Source organism: Bombus huntii, chromosome 9, assembly GCF_024542735.1.
Source record: "Bombus huntii isolate Logan2020A chromosome 9, iyBomHunt1.1, whole genome shotgun sequence".
Classification (NCBI taxonomy): Eukaryota; Metazoa; Arthropoda; class Insecta; order Hymenoptera; family Apidae; genus Bombus; species Bombus huntii.
This window is the reverse complement of record NC_066246.1, coordinates 766,306-783,793: the sequence shown is the minus strand read 5'-3', so window position 1 is coordinate 783,793 and position 17,488 is coordinate 766,306. Positions and strand designations below refer to the sequence as shown.

Below are 17,488 nucleotides of genomic sequence, written 5' to 3'. Positions count from 1 at the left end.
TTTCAATCTTTGCGTCTGACACAAACAGACTCGTACTACTAAAACAGTGGAAAGGATGGGACGCAAGATCGAGGTACAAGAAAGAAAAGGAGGAAGAAAAAGATTTCACCTGTTACTTAACGAGTAATACTTTAAAGTTATAATTTATTTAGTTGTAACAAAAGTATCGTAATTACACTATACGTTTAATGCGTAACAATACGTACATACGTATATATATATGTACATATATACAGTTGCATAGGATATATATATATATATACAGTATCGTCGATAAGAAGTTCCTAAACTTGATTTCCTTTGTACCCTGATTATTTATTTGAACGTTATCACATTCTCTCATTGCTTCGTACGCGATATTCCACGTGATCATCATACTCTATTTTAAAAATCTACTTTGCTGACAATCGCGTGGAAAATCGTTATCGCTGGATCTGTCTAATCGCTTCGAAGGCCTCGCGAACAATGCGCGTACTTCAATCTTTTTTTTTTCCTCCGTGAACAGTACAATTTCCTCTAAACATGACGTTACTTAAATTAAAAAACAAAGATAATAACAGGTTCTGCGAGCGCTTCTCTTCTCGATCCAAGTGGAAATTCCATACACCGGGTAATTCGAACGTCACTTGGCCGCGGTTCTCTTTTTCCTGCCATATTCTTTTGTTTCTTAATCGAGTTTTTAAATTACGTTTTACACGCGCGTGCAATCGGGTCATCTTAAGCATATCTTAGGAAAAGTCTTATTGCTCTTTGAAATAGAGGAACATTTCAGGAATGATTCTGCAACGTCTAGCTCCGTTTTCACGATCGGAACGAAGAACAAACGCATCGGAAGTCATTGCTGCGTACAGATTCGCGCAAAGGAAAATTAGTTTCTATCAATGACGACGATTTCGCATCCTCGAGAAGTTTACCATGGACGATATGTTTCGTCCCATACTCGGACGATTCTGACCTCGATAAAATCCGATCGAGGCGCTCGACTTTTCATCGCGATGAATATGTACGCAACGACCGACTCGATCGATCGTCGATCGTTGTACACGCGGTCGGTCGTTCATTCTCCCTTCGTTATTTCCAGTGTCTTTCTTTTCCTTCGTTTCGCTAACGCGCACGCATCAACGAATAACCGCGTTTCGTTACACATCGCGTTACCAAGCCGATAATTTTTCCTCTCTTTTTTATTTTCTGATCTTTCCGCGCGTATCGTTCGAGATAGGTACATCGTGCTAGGCTCGATGAATCGTTTTCTACCTGAAAGATATGTCAAGCTCGATTAACCGCTACTCGTCGATATGTCTCGTTTCTCCGACCGTATACCTTAAATGTCGCGACCTTGTTAGAACGGTATATATTTGGCAAATCTTTAAGGCTATCGCGTAAATGCAAATACAATTGTCGTTCCTAATCGTTAAGAAAAAAAAAGAAAAAAGAGTGTTGCGCACACGCGTATCGCCGATGCGTGAAGGATATCTCATCGAGGAAAATTCTTGCGATCTTTTTCATACTATAATCCGAAACGAACGATTCAACGGAACCGGTGTTAATTGAAGTGAGATATAAGTAAGCACGTCCGTTGCTAGATCGCGCGAATAACAGAAAACGAACTCTATCGATACTCGAATAAAAAATAGTTACGTTACGACTTACTATAGACAAAATTATGCTTAAGAAACCAACGTTTAGACTTAACATCGCGCAACGAATGCTCGCGAGATGCCGTTTATAACCAGGGTGAGAAATTCGTCGAAGAAAGAAACGAAACGCTAAAGGAAGAATGATCTCCGAACGCCACCGCACGAAAAAAACAAAGAAATAGGAAATGTGCGCGCTAACGTTAAAACGTGTCATCGATCTCGCTCGGTTTTGCCCGCTGCTACGGAAACACGTTGTCGCTTGGTTTCTTGGTCACAGAAATTATGCATCGGCCTTCCTAAGAACGGGACGAGAGTCGTCCAAAGTATAGCGCAATAGTTTCAAGAAATAATTTTCCGTAGAACGATCTTCTCTCGAGTTTCGTTGTTGCGTTTAAAAGTCTACTCTTGATTAGAAGGATAAAGACGACAAGAAACAAGAAGGAACGCGAGTCTCCACGAACGTTCCAACAATCGCGTACGAAATAGGAATGTGCTCTCTCCCTGTCTGATCGTTCGTTACGATAAGATTCGCTTCTCTAATTAATCTTCCTGCATCGTCCCTAAACGCAATTAACGCGTCCCGCTCGTGGAAACTCCACGACTCAGCGGTGAGCGACCAAATACCGACTACGTCATTTTCTTTTCTTTTCTTCTTTTATTTTTTCTTTCAGTTTTATTCCGCCTGACGCGCACGAGCACACCACACGTCTCAGATAAAGATCGATCGTTTTCGCGGAATTCCCGCGTGCAAATCGCTCGTCCGTTCCGCTTTACAATCGTACGATTTCGCGACTGCATCGAAGAACGATCGTCGAAGACTCTTTTTCTCATCTCTGCGCCATCTTTCTCGCGATTCTACGGAACTTACGCGATCGAAAACGGAATACGCGTCGGTGCGATCGTTTCATGGTCGGTGTAGCGGATCTCGTCCTCGCATCTATACGTATCTAACGCGGCGTTGAATTATTAAATATTATGGTACTTGGAAGGATCGGATAAAATCTTACGTACAAAGGAAACGACGCGTACGTTAAACGGCTAGGGCTTGTCAAAAAATAAATACATTCGTTAACTACTATCGCGCGTACGAGGCGAGAAACGCGCAGTAGGCGAGTACCGTTCATTAGCTGAGCTGTTCGTTCCTCGGAACATGGAAAAAGTAGACGTTATTCGTTCTATCGCTCGACATCTCCACCTTGTTTACGTATCGTTTGAACAGATTATAGAATGAAATAGGACACTCGTTCGAATCTCTGTCGCGTTTCCCTCGTCGTTCTTTACGATCGATAACGATAATATCGGATCGAATGCGCGCCGACGTCTTATCACATACGCGTATACCTAAGACCTAAAAGTCACGAGCGTCGTCGTTCCGGCCCGTTTCCTATTCTAACGATAGGTTAGATTCTAACGACAAAAAAAGAAAACAGTATGGGATCGTCGCGTGTCGCGAGGATCCAGAATCGCCGTGATCCATGGTCTTTGGCAGTATAAAGGCGCGCTTAACGTATATACGTAGTATACAGAAATAGGAAGAGCAAGAACCGTTCGACGAATACGATTGGTCCGATACGCGAACGAGGGTGAAATCGAATCTCGAGATCGTTCTCGAGTCACCACCCGAAACCGCAATACTGTTTTCACTTTTTACTCGAGCTTCCGAACTCGGGTATCTCCGAATGTTCGACGCCGCTCAACACGTCTTGAATCTCTTGCAGGCTCTTTCCCTTCGTCTCCGGTAATATCAGTACCGTGAACAACACGCTGGCCACGCAGAATACGGCGAAGATCCAGAACAAGGCGAATTGGCCGAATACATCCTGTAGATTGTTAGCGAACTTGGTGATGAAGAAAGAGACCAACCAGCACACGCACACGGTGATTCCGGAAGCCTTCGATTTCACGTTCGATGCGAACATCTCACCCATGACGGTCCACGGGAGGGGACCCCAGCCTATGCAATATACCGCGATGAAGATGACCAGCGACACGATAGGAAGCCACGATATGGCGCTGACGTCCGACTTTGTAACATCTTGGAGGAACATGTACAGACCCAGGGCGATCTAGAAATCAAACACACATAGCTGTAAATAGGAAACTCAGGTGGCGGGATATTTGGTAAGAAAGATAATCAGCGCGGCGATGCTCCACTCGCTTCGAATAAACTTCAACTCCGATCGTTCGGACGGTACGCGTCCGACGATGCTCGAAAGGCGGGAAAAAGAATTCGCGATCGGCCGATTATCAGATGATTATCAGAAGATCGGCGCTGTCGGTAATTAACCGCATTCCAGACATTTCCGGACGCGTCTCGTGTCTCACCGATCGACTTCTCTGTCTCGTCGTTTTTTCTTACCTTCGTCATCCGTTCACCGTTATTACGAAATTCAGAAAACAGCGTTGTGGCTGGCGAAGCAACGATCGATCCTGCGTACGCGTGCACGTAACGAGGCATTGACATTGATCGCGGCCGCGGATCGGTGCAACAATCTACGGCTATGGATAATTAACTGCTCGACCTCACGATTCCAGATGCGTGAAGTCATCGGAACGACCGACGATTTCCGTGTCGACGCGTCGCTTCTTTCTGTTTGCGGAAATTTTCTTCCAGGCACGCGTTGCGAACATTACGGTAAACGAGCAGCAAGCGTAATTTTATTAATTAATTGATTCAAATTATTAATACCTATATCCGTATAGTTGGAGGTTCAGCGAGCTGTTCGACGTTGAAAAAGAACGTTCGTTCCGTTTAAAAAAAAAAAAAGCAATCAAGGATTCATTGGCCGTGGTAAATCAGTAGGATGTCGAGAACGCGTAGAAGCGTAAGAAAAGCCTCGATAAACGTGCGTGAAAAACCACTTGTACCGCGTTATAGAAAATTCAATCGTGGATTCCAAAAATCCATTCGTCGTCGAGAGCGATTTTATTGGAACGCGTGAAATGTATTTTCGATAATCGAAGATAAGCGAAAGAAGTTATCGCCTTTGTTTCGTGTAAAAATTGGATCGAGAATCGAGCGACGAAGGTGGATCACTGGGGCGACCGGTGAAGAAAAGAGCGAACGAAGGTCGTGCGTTCGTGTTGCACCGTTGCGATGGAATGCGACGCGCATCAGAAGTACATCTACACGCGATCGCGAGGTTACATAAATCGATTTGAATAGGCGTCGCAAGGCCGCGATCGATTTGTTGCCGCTATTTTGCAATACCTGCGAAAAGTACGCAATGGACAGTGGATCAAGGCCACGGAAACGCGATACAACGACAAATCGTTGCAAATTCTCCACGAGGATCTGGTAATCTCTCTCTCTCTCTCTTTCTCTCTCTGTGTGTCCCCTTTGTTTCGACGATTCCGAATTTTTCGAACTGCAATCGTGATTCAAAACGATGGAATGTACGTTCTGGTTGTTTGTGCAACTTGTCGATGATACTAATTGACCGATAATGTAATTTTAAAAGAACTGTCAATCTATCGTTGAAACAATGGGACTTGTCATTGAGATGAGAGATAAGACCGATTATATATGCCGTCTCTCCGACACGAAGAACAATAGTTTCGACTTGCCAGAGACGTAGATGGGTCCGCGTGACATTGGAATTTTTCCAAGCAAATCACGATCTTAGAACGTTTCGGAATGAAATCGCTATCAATCGTTATCACTGTACCGGAGAAGTCGATCAAACGCCAGACAAATTCTAACCGCGAATCTCCGCGGCATCGCTGATATTCCAGGTGGAATAGTGGGGAACATGGCGCAGGTACTTACGAAATACCGCGAAAATTGCACGTTACGTAACTCGATTAGGTAACTGTTCGAAAAACGTGGTTATGTGACCGTCGAAACGCATCGTCACCGACGAGTTGTTTTATAATCGAGGTGGCCACGGAGCGAAAGCGTAACTCGGGGTCCGCGTTATGCTGCCTGGAATGACAATCGATCGCGTTTCGTACGTTTTGAACGATCGCGGAATAATTTGTTCGCCATTAACCGATGCTTCCAAGCGTTAAAGTAGCCTTTACGAAATATCGTTACGACACCGGAGGGTACGAGACCCGGTTAGCGTCCGGAGAATCGTGCCTCTCGCTCGTAGCTGTCGTTCGATTCCACGTGCACGCGTTCGATCGAGGACGATCGATAGAAGCGTTTGCAATTTTATATTTCCAAGTCGCGAGGACTAACATCTCCATCGCCTTGTTTTTCGATAAACACGACTCACGCGGTAGCATCGTAAAGAAATACACGGCGATCTTAATTGCGGCGAAAGCAATACGATAACGCGATAGCAAGGGAGCGACAGTACGTTCTTTGTACGATACAATTGCTACTTCCGTGGAGTAACGTAGCTATGCGACTAGAACGTAACGCGATAAATTTGTACGATAAACACGGACTTTGGAAATATTTCACTTACCAAGGAGGCAATCTCGCCAACGCCGGACGTAATGAGCAGCATTCTCCTACCAAGTCTGTCAACGATCACCGGCGTGACCCCGGAAGCAACCACTTGCACACTACCGACGATCAGAGTCGATATGGAGTCAGGTAACGCACTGTGCGCAGCCTGGAAGATGGATCCCATATAGAAGAGGACCACGTTGATGCCACTGCACTGTTGGAACGTCACGAGCAAGCACGTATATATCAAAGCTTTAAGGTTCGCCTTCACGTTGAATAAATCGCTGATCTTCGCTTCGCTCTTGAATGCTTCGTCGATGGCAGCCTAAACACCAAACAAACAGATTACGATCGACTATCTATTTATTCATTCGAACCATATCGCAAACGCTGATGTTAGTCGCTTTCCGTACCAAAAGAGTCGAATCATCTTCCATCGACAAATCCAAGAAAAATTTGCATTAAGGGCTTGATAAACAAGTTGCGCGCAACTTGTCGCGAAGAAGTGTGAAAAAGTTGAAGGAAAACGATGGAAGAAGAGATCGAAGAAACGATGGACGACGAAAAAAAAAAAATATCGGTTCGGCGACCTACCGATCGAGATCCATTAGAAATTCATCGAATTTTAACAACGCGGTCGCAAAAATCGAAAGATCGAACGTGGATACGCGTGACGATCGCGTTGCTGCGGCATGTGACACGTTAGTCAGCCGACTACGCAATAGGGCATACTCGGTAGCGTATAGAGGCACGTTGGAGGTTGCAGGAACGCTGCTCCGCGCTGTCATCATTGACGGATCAAGGAACGACCTTACCCCCGGCCTCGTTAAGCAAACGTCACCCGAACGCCGCACTGATACGACGTTGCGCCGCTCGCTCGCGCTTTACCACGCGATCGGTCTTATCGTGGCGCTCCTCTTATCGACTCTCGCCCTCCGCATCGATTTTTGGTAAAATTCCTGTGTTTATGCGAGACCTTGTTATCAATCCTTCCGATTCTTCTTCTTTCGTCATACAAAACTCTGTTTATATTTATCGTTTGCTGGTTGCTCGTTGCTTCTATAAACGATGCAAACTCTTGCGACGGTTTTAAAACCGTGCAAACGTTATTCCTTTGTATCTATTCTCCTGCACTTTGCCGTTACGTACAACAAGGTGCTGCATATTGCGTATTAATATTCCTGCGTTATCGGATTACGATTATTCCTAACGCAACCGCGCCTGGTCCATTTAACGCGCCGGAAAAGATCTCGAGGCCTCGTTCAATTTCGTCTCGCATAACGACGGTCATCTTGGTCGGTGTTGCGACATTCAGGCACGTGCTTCGTATGTACGAGCTTCTCTCGCGATCAACGTGACCTTTCCGACGCGTGCTGGCGGAAATTGTTCTAGTCTCGACAGCACACGGAAATAGTCGGTACCGCGCGGAAATAGAATTCAACGGACGACAACGACAACGTTTCTGAACTACTCTCGGATCGTATTTTTTTTTTTTTTTTATTAATTTTCCATTACATACCTGCATTTCGTCGGCTTCCTTTTGCACGCTAGCGGGAGACTTGCATCGTAACCAGGCCAAAGCTTTGATCGCCTCTTCTCTCTTGCCGATCTTCAGCAAATGGTACGGTGATTCGGGCATCATGAAGAAACAAGCGACGAATACCACGGGTATAATGCCGCAGAGTATGGCAAACGTCAGATACGACACGAACGGTCCGATGCAGTACGCATAAAGGAGACCGAAGCTGACGAACAGTTGCAAGAAGGATCCTAGAGCTCCTCTGACGGACGTCTACGTAATTGCAAACAGGATGGAATATCGATTAGACGCGTTATAACGAAGCACTCGGATTGGAAAGAGTGGATGCGACGTTTACCTCGGCGATTTCGCCGCAGTACATAGGAACGACCGTGAAAGCGAACGACAAGGCGAAACCGAGAACTATTCGTGCCGCGTACAGTTGATACACGACGCCAGCCGTTGCCACTAGGATCCAACCGGTCAGAAATGGTATCGTACTGAGTAGCAGCGTCATCCTCCTACCGCATCTGCGAACCGATTAGATCGGATTAGACGAACCGTCTTGCGTTTACGTTTTTAAAACGGTGTGCGAATTTCGAGCGTTAAGCGTCTATACGCGCGATAATTCTGTCGAAAGACGTTCGAAGCTCGATCAGCCGCGTGGTCAAGGCTTCGAGTTGAAAGCCTTGGCCAAGTTTGACCACTCTTTAGAACGTGCTAGGTCTATCAACCAGTACACGCGATAACAGATAATAATACGATTGTTCCGTAGAAATCGCGATGTACCTTTCCGCTAAATATCCAGCTGCGAAACTGCCGATCACAGCACCCACGGAGACCAACGAGCCGATCCAAGAGTTTTCATCCGGGGTTATCTTTCTGCCGAGAGGATTGTCGTCCACGCTATCCTGTAGCCTAGGTAATATCGGACTGGTCCATCCTAACAAAGCACCGGCTGCAACGCAGCACAAATTTGCTGAAATCATAACGTTCGTTGTTATTAATCTCTTCGTCCGTCTGGTGCAACGGCATCTGCGCGAGAAAACGACACGACATATTCGAAAACGGTACAGACGATTAGTTAGCCTCGTTTCGCGCGATTCAAGATGTACGATTAACGAGGGTAAACGATAACGAACCATCTCCTCCAAGTATATATTTTTCGCGTGCGCGATAGTCACGGTTAAGTTACGTCTGCTGGCAGAACGACCGCTGGTCACGTTTGTCTCTCGCGATTCCCGATTCTCGTCGTGATCCGTGCGCATAATCGGCGTGCGACGTCGGAGACGAGAACAACCAATGTTTCGAACAGATTTACGTGAGAGAGAAAGGGACGGAGATTAGACGATGCGAACGCCAGGCACGTGGAACAATTTGCCAACGACGCCATCGGTAACGCGTTCAAAAAATATACGAACAACGGCTCGCACGTCCGATAAACTCCGACCGGAGAATGTTTTCGTGCCCGCCCAGATCGAATTCTTTACGAAATTACTTTTTCGTCTTTCTACGGAGTCAACGATCCTTCCGAGTCGTCCACTTAGAATCGCGCCGTCGCTTTTACTCTCGCTTCTTCGCTCTCTTCTAATCGCTCGTTGAACGTCTCCTACGAAACGAGAAGCAAAAAAATGATCGCGCTGTACTCTCTGTCAACGCGCGAGACAAGAGGAGAGCGATTAAATCGATACGCGATAGCAAGGTGATTTTAACGCCGGATCCATCTATTACGTTAATTATCGTTCGTACTATCGCTTTCGATTATCTGGTCGTCTTCGACGCTTTCCGTGTCTGCCCCCCCCCCCCCTGCCGTCCCTCTTTTACCCCTGTGGCGTTCGACGCGAGAAGTTCGATCGTCGATACGCGAAATCGAATATCTCCGATCGTACAACGGTCGATCACTGGCAGAGCGAACCGATAAGAAAGAATGGAATCGCGAACGCGGCTGCATTTCACGCCTGACTCTCTGTCCTCGTTGCGGAGATGATATCATCGAGAATAACATAAATCAGGAACGTTTTGTCATGTTATGCACGTTCGAAAACGTCCGATGTCTAACGCAACACTAAACTTTACTACATACGTACACGGCCTAGCTTAAACCTACGCTTATCGACGTAATTAGAACGTTTGATTCGTCCGCTGTGGGATCTTGGTATTTTCGAAGATGAAGCTTCCGAGTCCTCGACGAGAGAATTCGACGCTCCTGTTAGCGAACGACAGCGAGCATTTTCATAGGCAAAATGTAACGCGATAGCTTGTATCTTGCCGCCTGCTTTTCCGCCGAAACGCGGTTACGAGGATCGGTAGTTCGAGGGCGTTTCGCATGATCGGCAATTTCAAAGACAACGCTCGAGAATCTCGGCACACCTGCCCATATAAAGATACGAGAACCCGACGTCCAGTGGAGCACGGTGTTCTTGAATCGAAGAAATTGGATGGAATTGAACGAGACTACGTTAAAGCAGATTGACTAATCGAATTAGACTGGTTAAGATAATCGGCGGATGAATAGTTTAAGTCTTTATCCAGCGCTGTAAAATCTCGATTAAGTGCGACTGGTCGATCATGTTACGAGGAATCCAAGGTAGCAGAAGTCTCTCGTTGCGCTACTGTGCGTAATTGAAATGGACATCGAACGTTAGAACGACGGAACGTCGGAATATCGCCGGTAAAACGAAATAAGATAACTTTTTCTAGGAAATCGAAGAAAGTGTCAAACTAGACAGAGTCTAGCGATTTCGAAGTGGCGATCGAAGGTAAGGAACGAAGGAGTCCGAGTACGACCGTCGTACGCGACGAAACGACACGTTAAACGTTGTAGCCGAGAGCAATGCAACAGGTTTACATAATCGCCGCGGAATCGCTCTTATATCATCGGATCGCGTGCGACATTGCAACGCGAAATAAAAATAACCAGGCGTGTTCCTCGCGACGAATGGTTGCGCCGGTCGCCGCGTGAAAAATCTCTTTCCGGGATATCAACATCGGACATCGTCGACTTGTTTGTTCGCTACTAGGTCTGCATTCTTGGATCTCTAATAATCGAAAAACGAGATAATCCATGTTTGCGTTCTTCTTGCGTAAAGTATCTGCCGTTCTTCTGTCAAAGCATCGGAGATATCATCGTTTATTCGAAAACGCGTAGAAGGAAAGGACACGACTCGAACGCGATTCGTTCTTCGAAGGGGATAAACGTGAAAAGGAACAAATCGTTATCGATCGGCGAATTACCGCAACCTCGTTGATCGTTCTAAATCGTTTTAAACTTCGCGTAAATGGATCGATTAATTTCTTCCGTTCTACAGCCGCGGGAAACGTGCAACGAAATAACAAAGAAACTTCACCATCGAAACGTTTAATTACCGTAATATCGCGAGCGGAGACGATATACTGCCGGAAGCGGCGTTCGGATCGGCAGGAATCGTCGTATTAACGAGTCCGTCGAATCTCGTGTTTTAATAAAAATAATCAACGATAGGATCAGATACTCCGCGACGCGTTTCCTTCGTCGATATTCGTCGTAAAAGAAAAGCGAAAAGAAATTCGATTCTTTCGATCGATCGCGAACGAATTTATCGATTACTTGATTTGAACAGATGTCTCGCCAATTGGCCTGCCTGCCAATTACCATTGGCATCCGCGACCAAACAACTTGTTCTATCGGCTTCTTTAAACGACGATGACTTAATCGATGCGCTCTGTCAAACATTTCGATCGTCATTGAAAGGTGAAAAAATAGTTTTCGTCGGCGATTACGAAAGAGAAAGAAACCGATTCGTTTGCTTTCGATCGTCGCGATTCTCCGTCTATCGTAGTTAGTCTATTTCCTTCGAATCTGGATTTTTCAACTGATAAACTTGACGGAAACGATATCATCTGTGTACAGAATGGTGGCAAGCTGTTATTAACGCGCTGAATCTTTCGTTTGTCGCTACGTGGTAAATCTGCGCTCTGGCAAACATAGATATCGGTTCAGATACTCGTTTATAGACACGATCATCTTCCACCACTGTATACGTTAATCTCGTACAGTGCTACAGATTATAGTAAATCGTCGCGCACTCGAAAATCTTTATCGTTCTTCCCTAAGCGCTATATCGTACGAACGATTCACGACTCGCGCATGCTTCTTCTATCGACTGACGATTCGGAATGGCCGAATTTTGATTTCCCATGGTTTTTTTAATTTCTCGTCGTCGACTCTTCGATCGAATCGAAATGACATCGGCGATACGTCGCGAGCCATTTATCGTCGCTATTTTTGTCCAGGGACAAGAAGGCCGCTATCGGTGACAGCGGAGAAACGATGGTCGTTGGTGCGTGATTTATCGATAACGAAGCTCCTAGGGGCGTCTAGAAACTACGTCGTTGTAAATTTATGCGATTAGACAAGAACGGAGTCGTGATTACCGTTGAATGGCAAAACAGTAGCCGGCGCTAAAGAAAAACAGAAGCAAAAGCAGAAGCAGAAGGGGTATTGGAACATAGGAAATTTTCAAGTCGATAAGAATTCTCATGAACTTGAGAACGTTGCGTTATCAAGTTGTACGATATGCTTCGATGAAGTATTTCGACGACGAAAGAAACCGTTTTTTTCCTTGCTTCGAAGAGGGGTGGAAATACCTGTGCGTCGAGTTGTCACGTGTATCAACTACGGCTAGATAATACGCGAGCTAACTTTGTCAACTCCTGTGTGGTAAAAAAAGATAAAATAACGGCGATTAATAGTCGAAACGATAGCGGTAACGTCACCGCTACTACAACGAACTCTCTATCGTGAAACTAGCAAATTCAGCGATGTTTCCACTGTTTCCTCGCTATATTTTGCATATCCAATTAAGCGTGTTTACAAATTGCGCAAACGCGGATTTCCATTCATTTTTCCGCGATAAAATTCTAGATCCTTCGAGGGATTTTTTTCCGATTCGAAGCTTCTGACTCGCAAACACAGTCGTCTAAACATAGACGGTATTAAACAGCCGCGAAACTAACGTTTTCAAACATTCGCCAACGCGTCGTTAGCTTGAAACGCGACGCACAATTCCCATCGCGAATAACTCGCGGTGGGTGTCGATCGACGAATCATCTCGCCAGACCGCGGATAAACTTTCATCGTGGCACGGTCGCAGGAAACGGACCGCAATGCGAATTTTCGTTTTTCGTTCGTTTTCCCGTTATTACGTTCGTAACTTTGTAATTCTACGTATACGTTAATTTTCCACTCCTAGATTACTGGAACGAACTGAACGTGAATAAATATCGTACGTCTGGCGTCAAAATCGTATTACCGCTGGCAATAATAATTATTATAATAGTTGTTGCTATAGAAAGTTCTGAACGACGATCGCGGAAAAACAGGAAATTGTCTCGATAGCGGCATTAGAAAGTTGGTCGTTTCTCGCGCGAGAGTCTCTGATTGTCGCGTATTTTTAATTAAAAAAACAGTCGCGATAATGAGCGGGTAGAAAGCAAGAAAGTACGGAGCAATGGTCGTAACCAACCGGTACCTTTAATAACGAGGAAACGGAACGCGGTAAACTCTCATTCGCGAATAAGCAATATCGTCGAATAAATGGAAAATACGAGCAATTTAAATTGCCAATCTTTCGTCAAAGATATTTTACGAATAAGCGAAAGTTTCTGGCGGCAGGAGAAATTGCTTAGGCGCGACGTTGTTTCGATATCGTTGGAATACGTCATCGATGGGTGGATCCGTATAGACTCGATGTTTTCATGCGACTGGATTAAAACGAGAAAAACCAGATTATCGTAGATTTATCGTCGTCGGCTTTATTATTCGATTCCTTTGGTTCTTCGGTCTTGCGGAATCTTTTTTCTACAAAAATAGCGCGGGAAAACGTAAATATTTTTATTCACGGAGGCTCGATCGGACGAGCGCGAATTCAACTTTGATATCGAACGATGTCTGACCAGCCTCCCTTGACGCAGTGCTCTTTCGTCGCGATAAAGCACGAATCTTTCGCAAATTATCTAAATCCACTACGATATTGACTTTTCACCTTTCGCCGACGTTCGTCTCGATCCTCGCTCACAATTAACCAGATAACGCTATCGATGAATTTAAAAGAAACTCGTGAAAAATCCTAATTCCATCAACAAAGATTCTAGGGTAAAATCGGCATTCCGTTTATTCTTGTTTATTATTTATACCGCGCGGTAGAGGATAGCCGCGATCGACGAGGTTCCAGATCGAAGATCAAGCGAAAACTACTATCTAGAGGCTATATTAGATTTATCGCGTTATCAGTTCCAGGTAATAACGTGAAAATCGCGACTACCAGAAATATAGTTATCGTAGGTATCTTTTCGCGATCCTGGTCGAATTAATTTGTTTCTTTTTCTTTTTTTTTCGTTCGAAAGGGAAGAAAAAGGTTCGAAAAGTATTATTCGTTGAAACTTTGCTCGAGCTCGAAGACGGTCGACTTATTATTCGAATCGGTACGATATCTTTGCGTGGCATCGATGCGTTTTAAGACTGTAATTATATCTTAAGGCGATATATGGGGCAATTGGACGAACGACGAGCATATTTTTGCAAACGGAACGTCTCGTTACGAGATTCGAGAAAACGTACGTAGCGTGGAGCTATTCCGTTTTGTGGCAAACATTCGTGATCTTTGACACGAAGGAGATATCGCTACTCGAATGTTTAACAATAACGAGAGATAAGAATTTATAAGGTAACGAGGAAATTGTTGGAATACACGTGGCACGATACGCGCCTCTGGTCGAGTAAGATTCGTCACGTCGAACGGGCAATTGGCATCATCGAGGGAGCGAGCTTCGAGTCGCGTGAGAGAGACGAGCGAAGCAGGTGAAAGTGACAGGGCATACGATCAAATTAATCTACGTATACCTCGCCCATCCAACCTATTAAGATTCGACGTATTAAGTACTCGATCGTCTCGAGATTTGAAGATAATCGCAATTGAATTAAGAGCTCTACGATTACGATTTCACGATGCGTTGTCGTTTGCGAGCTTTTTTCGGGATTCCTCCGACTGGAACCGCGCGCGATTTTCTTAAAGTTAGTTAAAGTCGAACGCGGCAAATTTGGGAAATATGGCGCGAATCGAAGCTGATCCGGAGAACTTGGACAATCTCGCCGGAGTTTACAGATCGATCCTGCGAACGAAGCTCGACGCTTCGCAAGTTGCAAACCGCGTTTTCGTGAAATTTTCTATTCGGTAGCGGTGATTCGCCGGTTTTGCTGCAACCTTCGAGAAATAGTAAATCATAATTATTCGTAACGCCTTAGAGATAACTGATCTATTTTTTCGAATGCTAATAAGGGTGAACTAGCAGGCTATGTATACTAATAAGCAGAATCGTATTTATTCCGATGAAGGATTACGCAAGCAAGCACGCTTTTTTAACCAGACCACTATCTGGCTATAATTACGTCTTTATCGAGCCAACTGACACTATCATTATTTTTAACGAATCGTCGCGGTAGCTCGTCATACATCTGGCATCGATCCTGTACGATCGACCGGTAGTTACTAGTCGAACAAAGCGCAAATACTCTAGTCGACCGATCGATTTTTTGTTTTCGCGCTCTCGACTAATCTTCGATAATCAATGCATTATCTTGAAATCCGTTATGTAAAACTCTCCGTTCGGATAAGATAAAAGCACGTGGGCAGGGACGAGGGAAAAGGTTTTTAGAGCTTAGCCGTCGCGATCCGACGATTTTATTCGACGCGAAGAATCGATTTGTTCGATGCAGAGAGGCGACCATCGCGTGGCACGAATTTTCCGAGCGCATACATCGGCGCGTAAATCTTTGCATAAGGCGGTAAAAAATTACTTTAACGCGCGGATTACGAAATGAAATTTAACGACTTGGTCGAAACGAAGGACGCGCGTCTCGTTTCTTCGAGATAAACGCGAGCCACGACCGTCGACCACGCCGCAGGAGAGCCTCGATTTCTCGAATTCTTCGCGGCCTTGCTGCAACGCAACAACGTTACGACGATGCGTAAAACGGGAAAAACCAAACGAAAAGCTGCTTTCGTGGCAGTTCCCAAACGATTCGATTTTCCCTAAGACGTTGTAGGGCGTCTCTACCTATGTAGAAGGAGCGAAGGCGTAGCCTCGTGAAAATGGATAAAAGCTCGCTCACGGATCGTTAAAATCGGACGATGTGGGCGGACAAACCTTCGTAGGTCAATATTCAGGCGTGAAAAACGGCCGTTCGTCACCGTTTAAAAAATCTAGTTTTAGCTGAAAAATTTCCAACGATATTCGAGAGGACGACCGCAAGATTTACGTGGAAATTCATCTTTGAAATATTCGGGACGTTTGACGCTTATACGCGAACGAGATAGTCGATACGTACGGTATAGGAGGGGGGGGGGGGGGGGACGAACCTTTTACGAGATTTATATCGGTAGAGCAATCGACGCGAGAGAACGTGATCGAGAATACGGTCGAACGAAATGCGAAGATTGTCGCGTGCAGGACAATGGGTTTACGTGGGAGCAACAGTCGCGAGGAGAGGTTCGTGTCCTCGAACGGCCGCGAATATTAAACGATTCGCATCCGGCGTCCGTCCAAATTGAATCACGCCCGCTGAAGATTCCAATCAACTCAAACTACATCCTTGTTAGTCACAACATTGGTAACAATTCGGTCATCCGATACGTAAAACCTCGAAACAAATCGCGCCGTTTCCAAGCGTTTAGACTCTTTCGTCCGATATTTTTGTCCGTGATTTTTCAAACACTGTAACTGGCGATTACTCTAGATTCGGCTCTCTGTTGCGATCGTTCCGAGCGCTCGAAAATTTTGCCAAATCGCGCCCGTATATTCGTCGAATCGACGCACGAATCGATACCGCGTGTTCGCGTTTCTCTTCCACTTTGTTCCAACTTTGAACCAGCGCCGACTTTGCCGCGTTCCCTCTCTTTCCTCCAGTTTCGTTTCTTTCGTTTATCGCGTCACGCTATTTCCTTCGCGCCTGTCACCTACGAGAGCCGCGTTAAAGATAAACGGCGTTATTTTCAGTCACGGCATACCGATTTTCTTCCTTGACACTCGTACGGTGCTATTCGAGGTCTTCCTTCCTCGATCTGTTCTTATTATTCTTTCCGTTTCTTTCTTTTCTTTTTCGTCGCCTGAGAGATTACATTTCGATATATTTAGAAAGACAGTCACTAAATATACCGAGAGAAGGGCGAAGAGGAACGCGAAAGAGAAACGAAAAACTATGGACTGTCGATGTCGACCGGTTGGATCGGAGCAATGCCAACAGTTGTTGTTTCTCGTTCGAGTCTCCATCGTCGAGCGTTTGTCCGATTTTACGTCGCTCGTTACGAGAGGCTGATGGAATTCGTCGATTCAAAGTACAATAAAAGAAGGAGGGCGTGTAGGATGAATCACGGGAATGCAGATTATTTCGAGCGAACGTTTTCCGCTCGAACACACGAAAACGATACGATGTTCGTTGGACGGCGTGAACTATCCGAATACGTATTTTCACAATGAGTTATAGAAACGCGAGAAATGGTCCGTGAAACACGTGGATGCCACCGTTCTGTCGCCGACAACGTTATCTCGTCGTTTTCAACGGTCCGATCCACGTAACTCGACGGCGAAATCTATTCCTCGCTAAAGCATCGACCATGCGATTTCTACGTGGAATCTCTACGTCCGCCTACGCGCACGATCGTAGTCGGGAAGAAAACGAAGCGTTGGGAAACCGAGATTTTACTTTATAATTACGTATAACTCGATGGCTACTTGGATCGTGGCGGCAAACATTTAAACAAATATCGCCGATTGTCGATAAACGCGACGTTGCATAGTCTCGCGATACTCTCATAAATTTGGACTCTTGAACGATCTACGCGTCGTTTCCAACGGAAGCAAAAGTCCGACGTCGAGAGTCGTGGAATCGCGATACTG

The 17,488-nt window shown here is 45.4% G+C and overlaps 1 protein-coding gene across 1 annotated transcript in view; it reads right to left on the bottom strand.

Moving 5' to 3' along the window:
- Positions 1 to 116: 116 nt before the first annotated feature.
- Positions 117 to 17,488, bottom strand: part of LOC126869437 (facilitated trehalose transporter Tret1-2 homolog) — a 38,126-nt gene continuing 20,754 nt past the window's right edge. The window contains exons 3-7 of the mRNA XM_050625977.1: positions 8,345 to 8,534; positions 7,914 to 8,085; positions 7,556 to 7,828; positions 6,053 to 6,361; positions 117 to 3,703 (exon numbers count right to left, since the gene is read on the bottom strand). Coding sequence (XP_050481934.1) covers positions 3,278 to 3,703; positions 6,053 to 6,361; positions 7,556 to 7,828; positions 7,914 to 8,085; positions 8,345 to 8,534 — 1,370 coding nt within the window. The 3' untranslated portion in view covers positions 117 to 3,277. The remainder of the gene's footprint in view (positions 3,704 to 6,052; positions 6,362 to 7,555; positions 7,829 to 7,913; positions 8,086 to 8,344; positions 8,535 to 17,488) is intronic.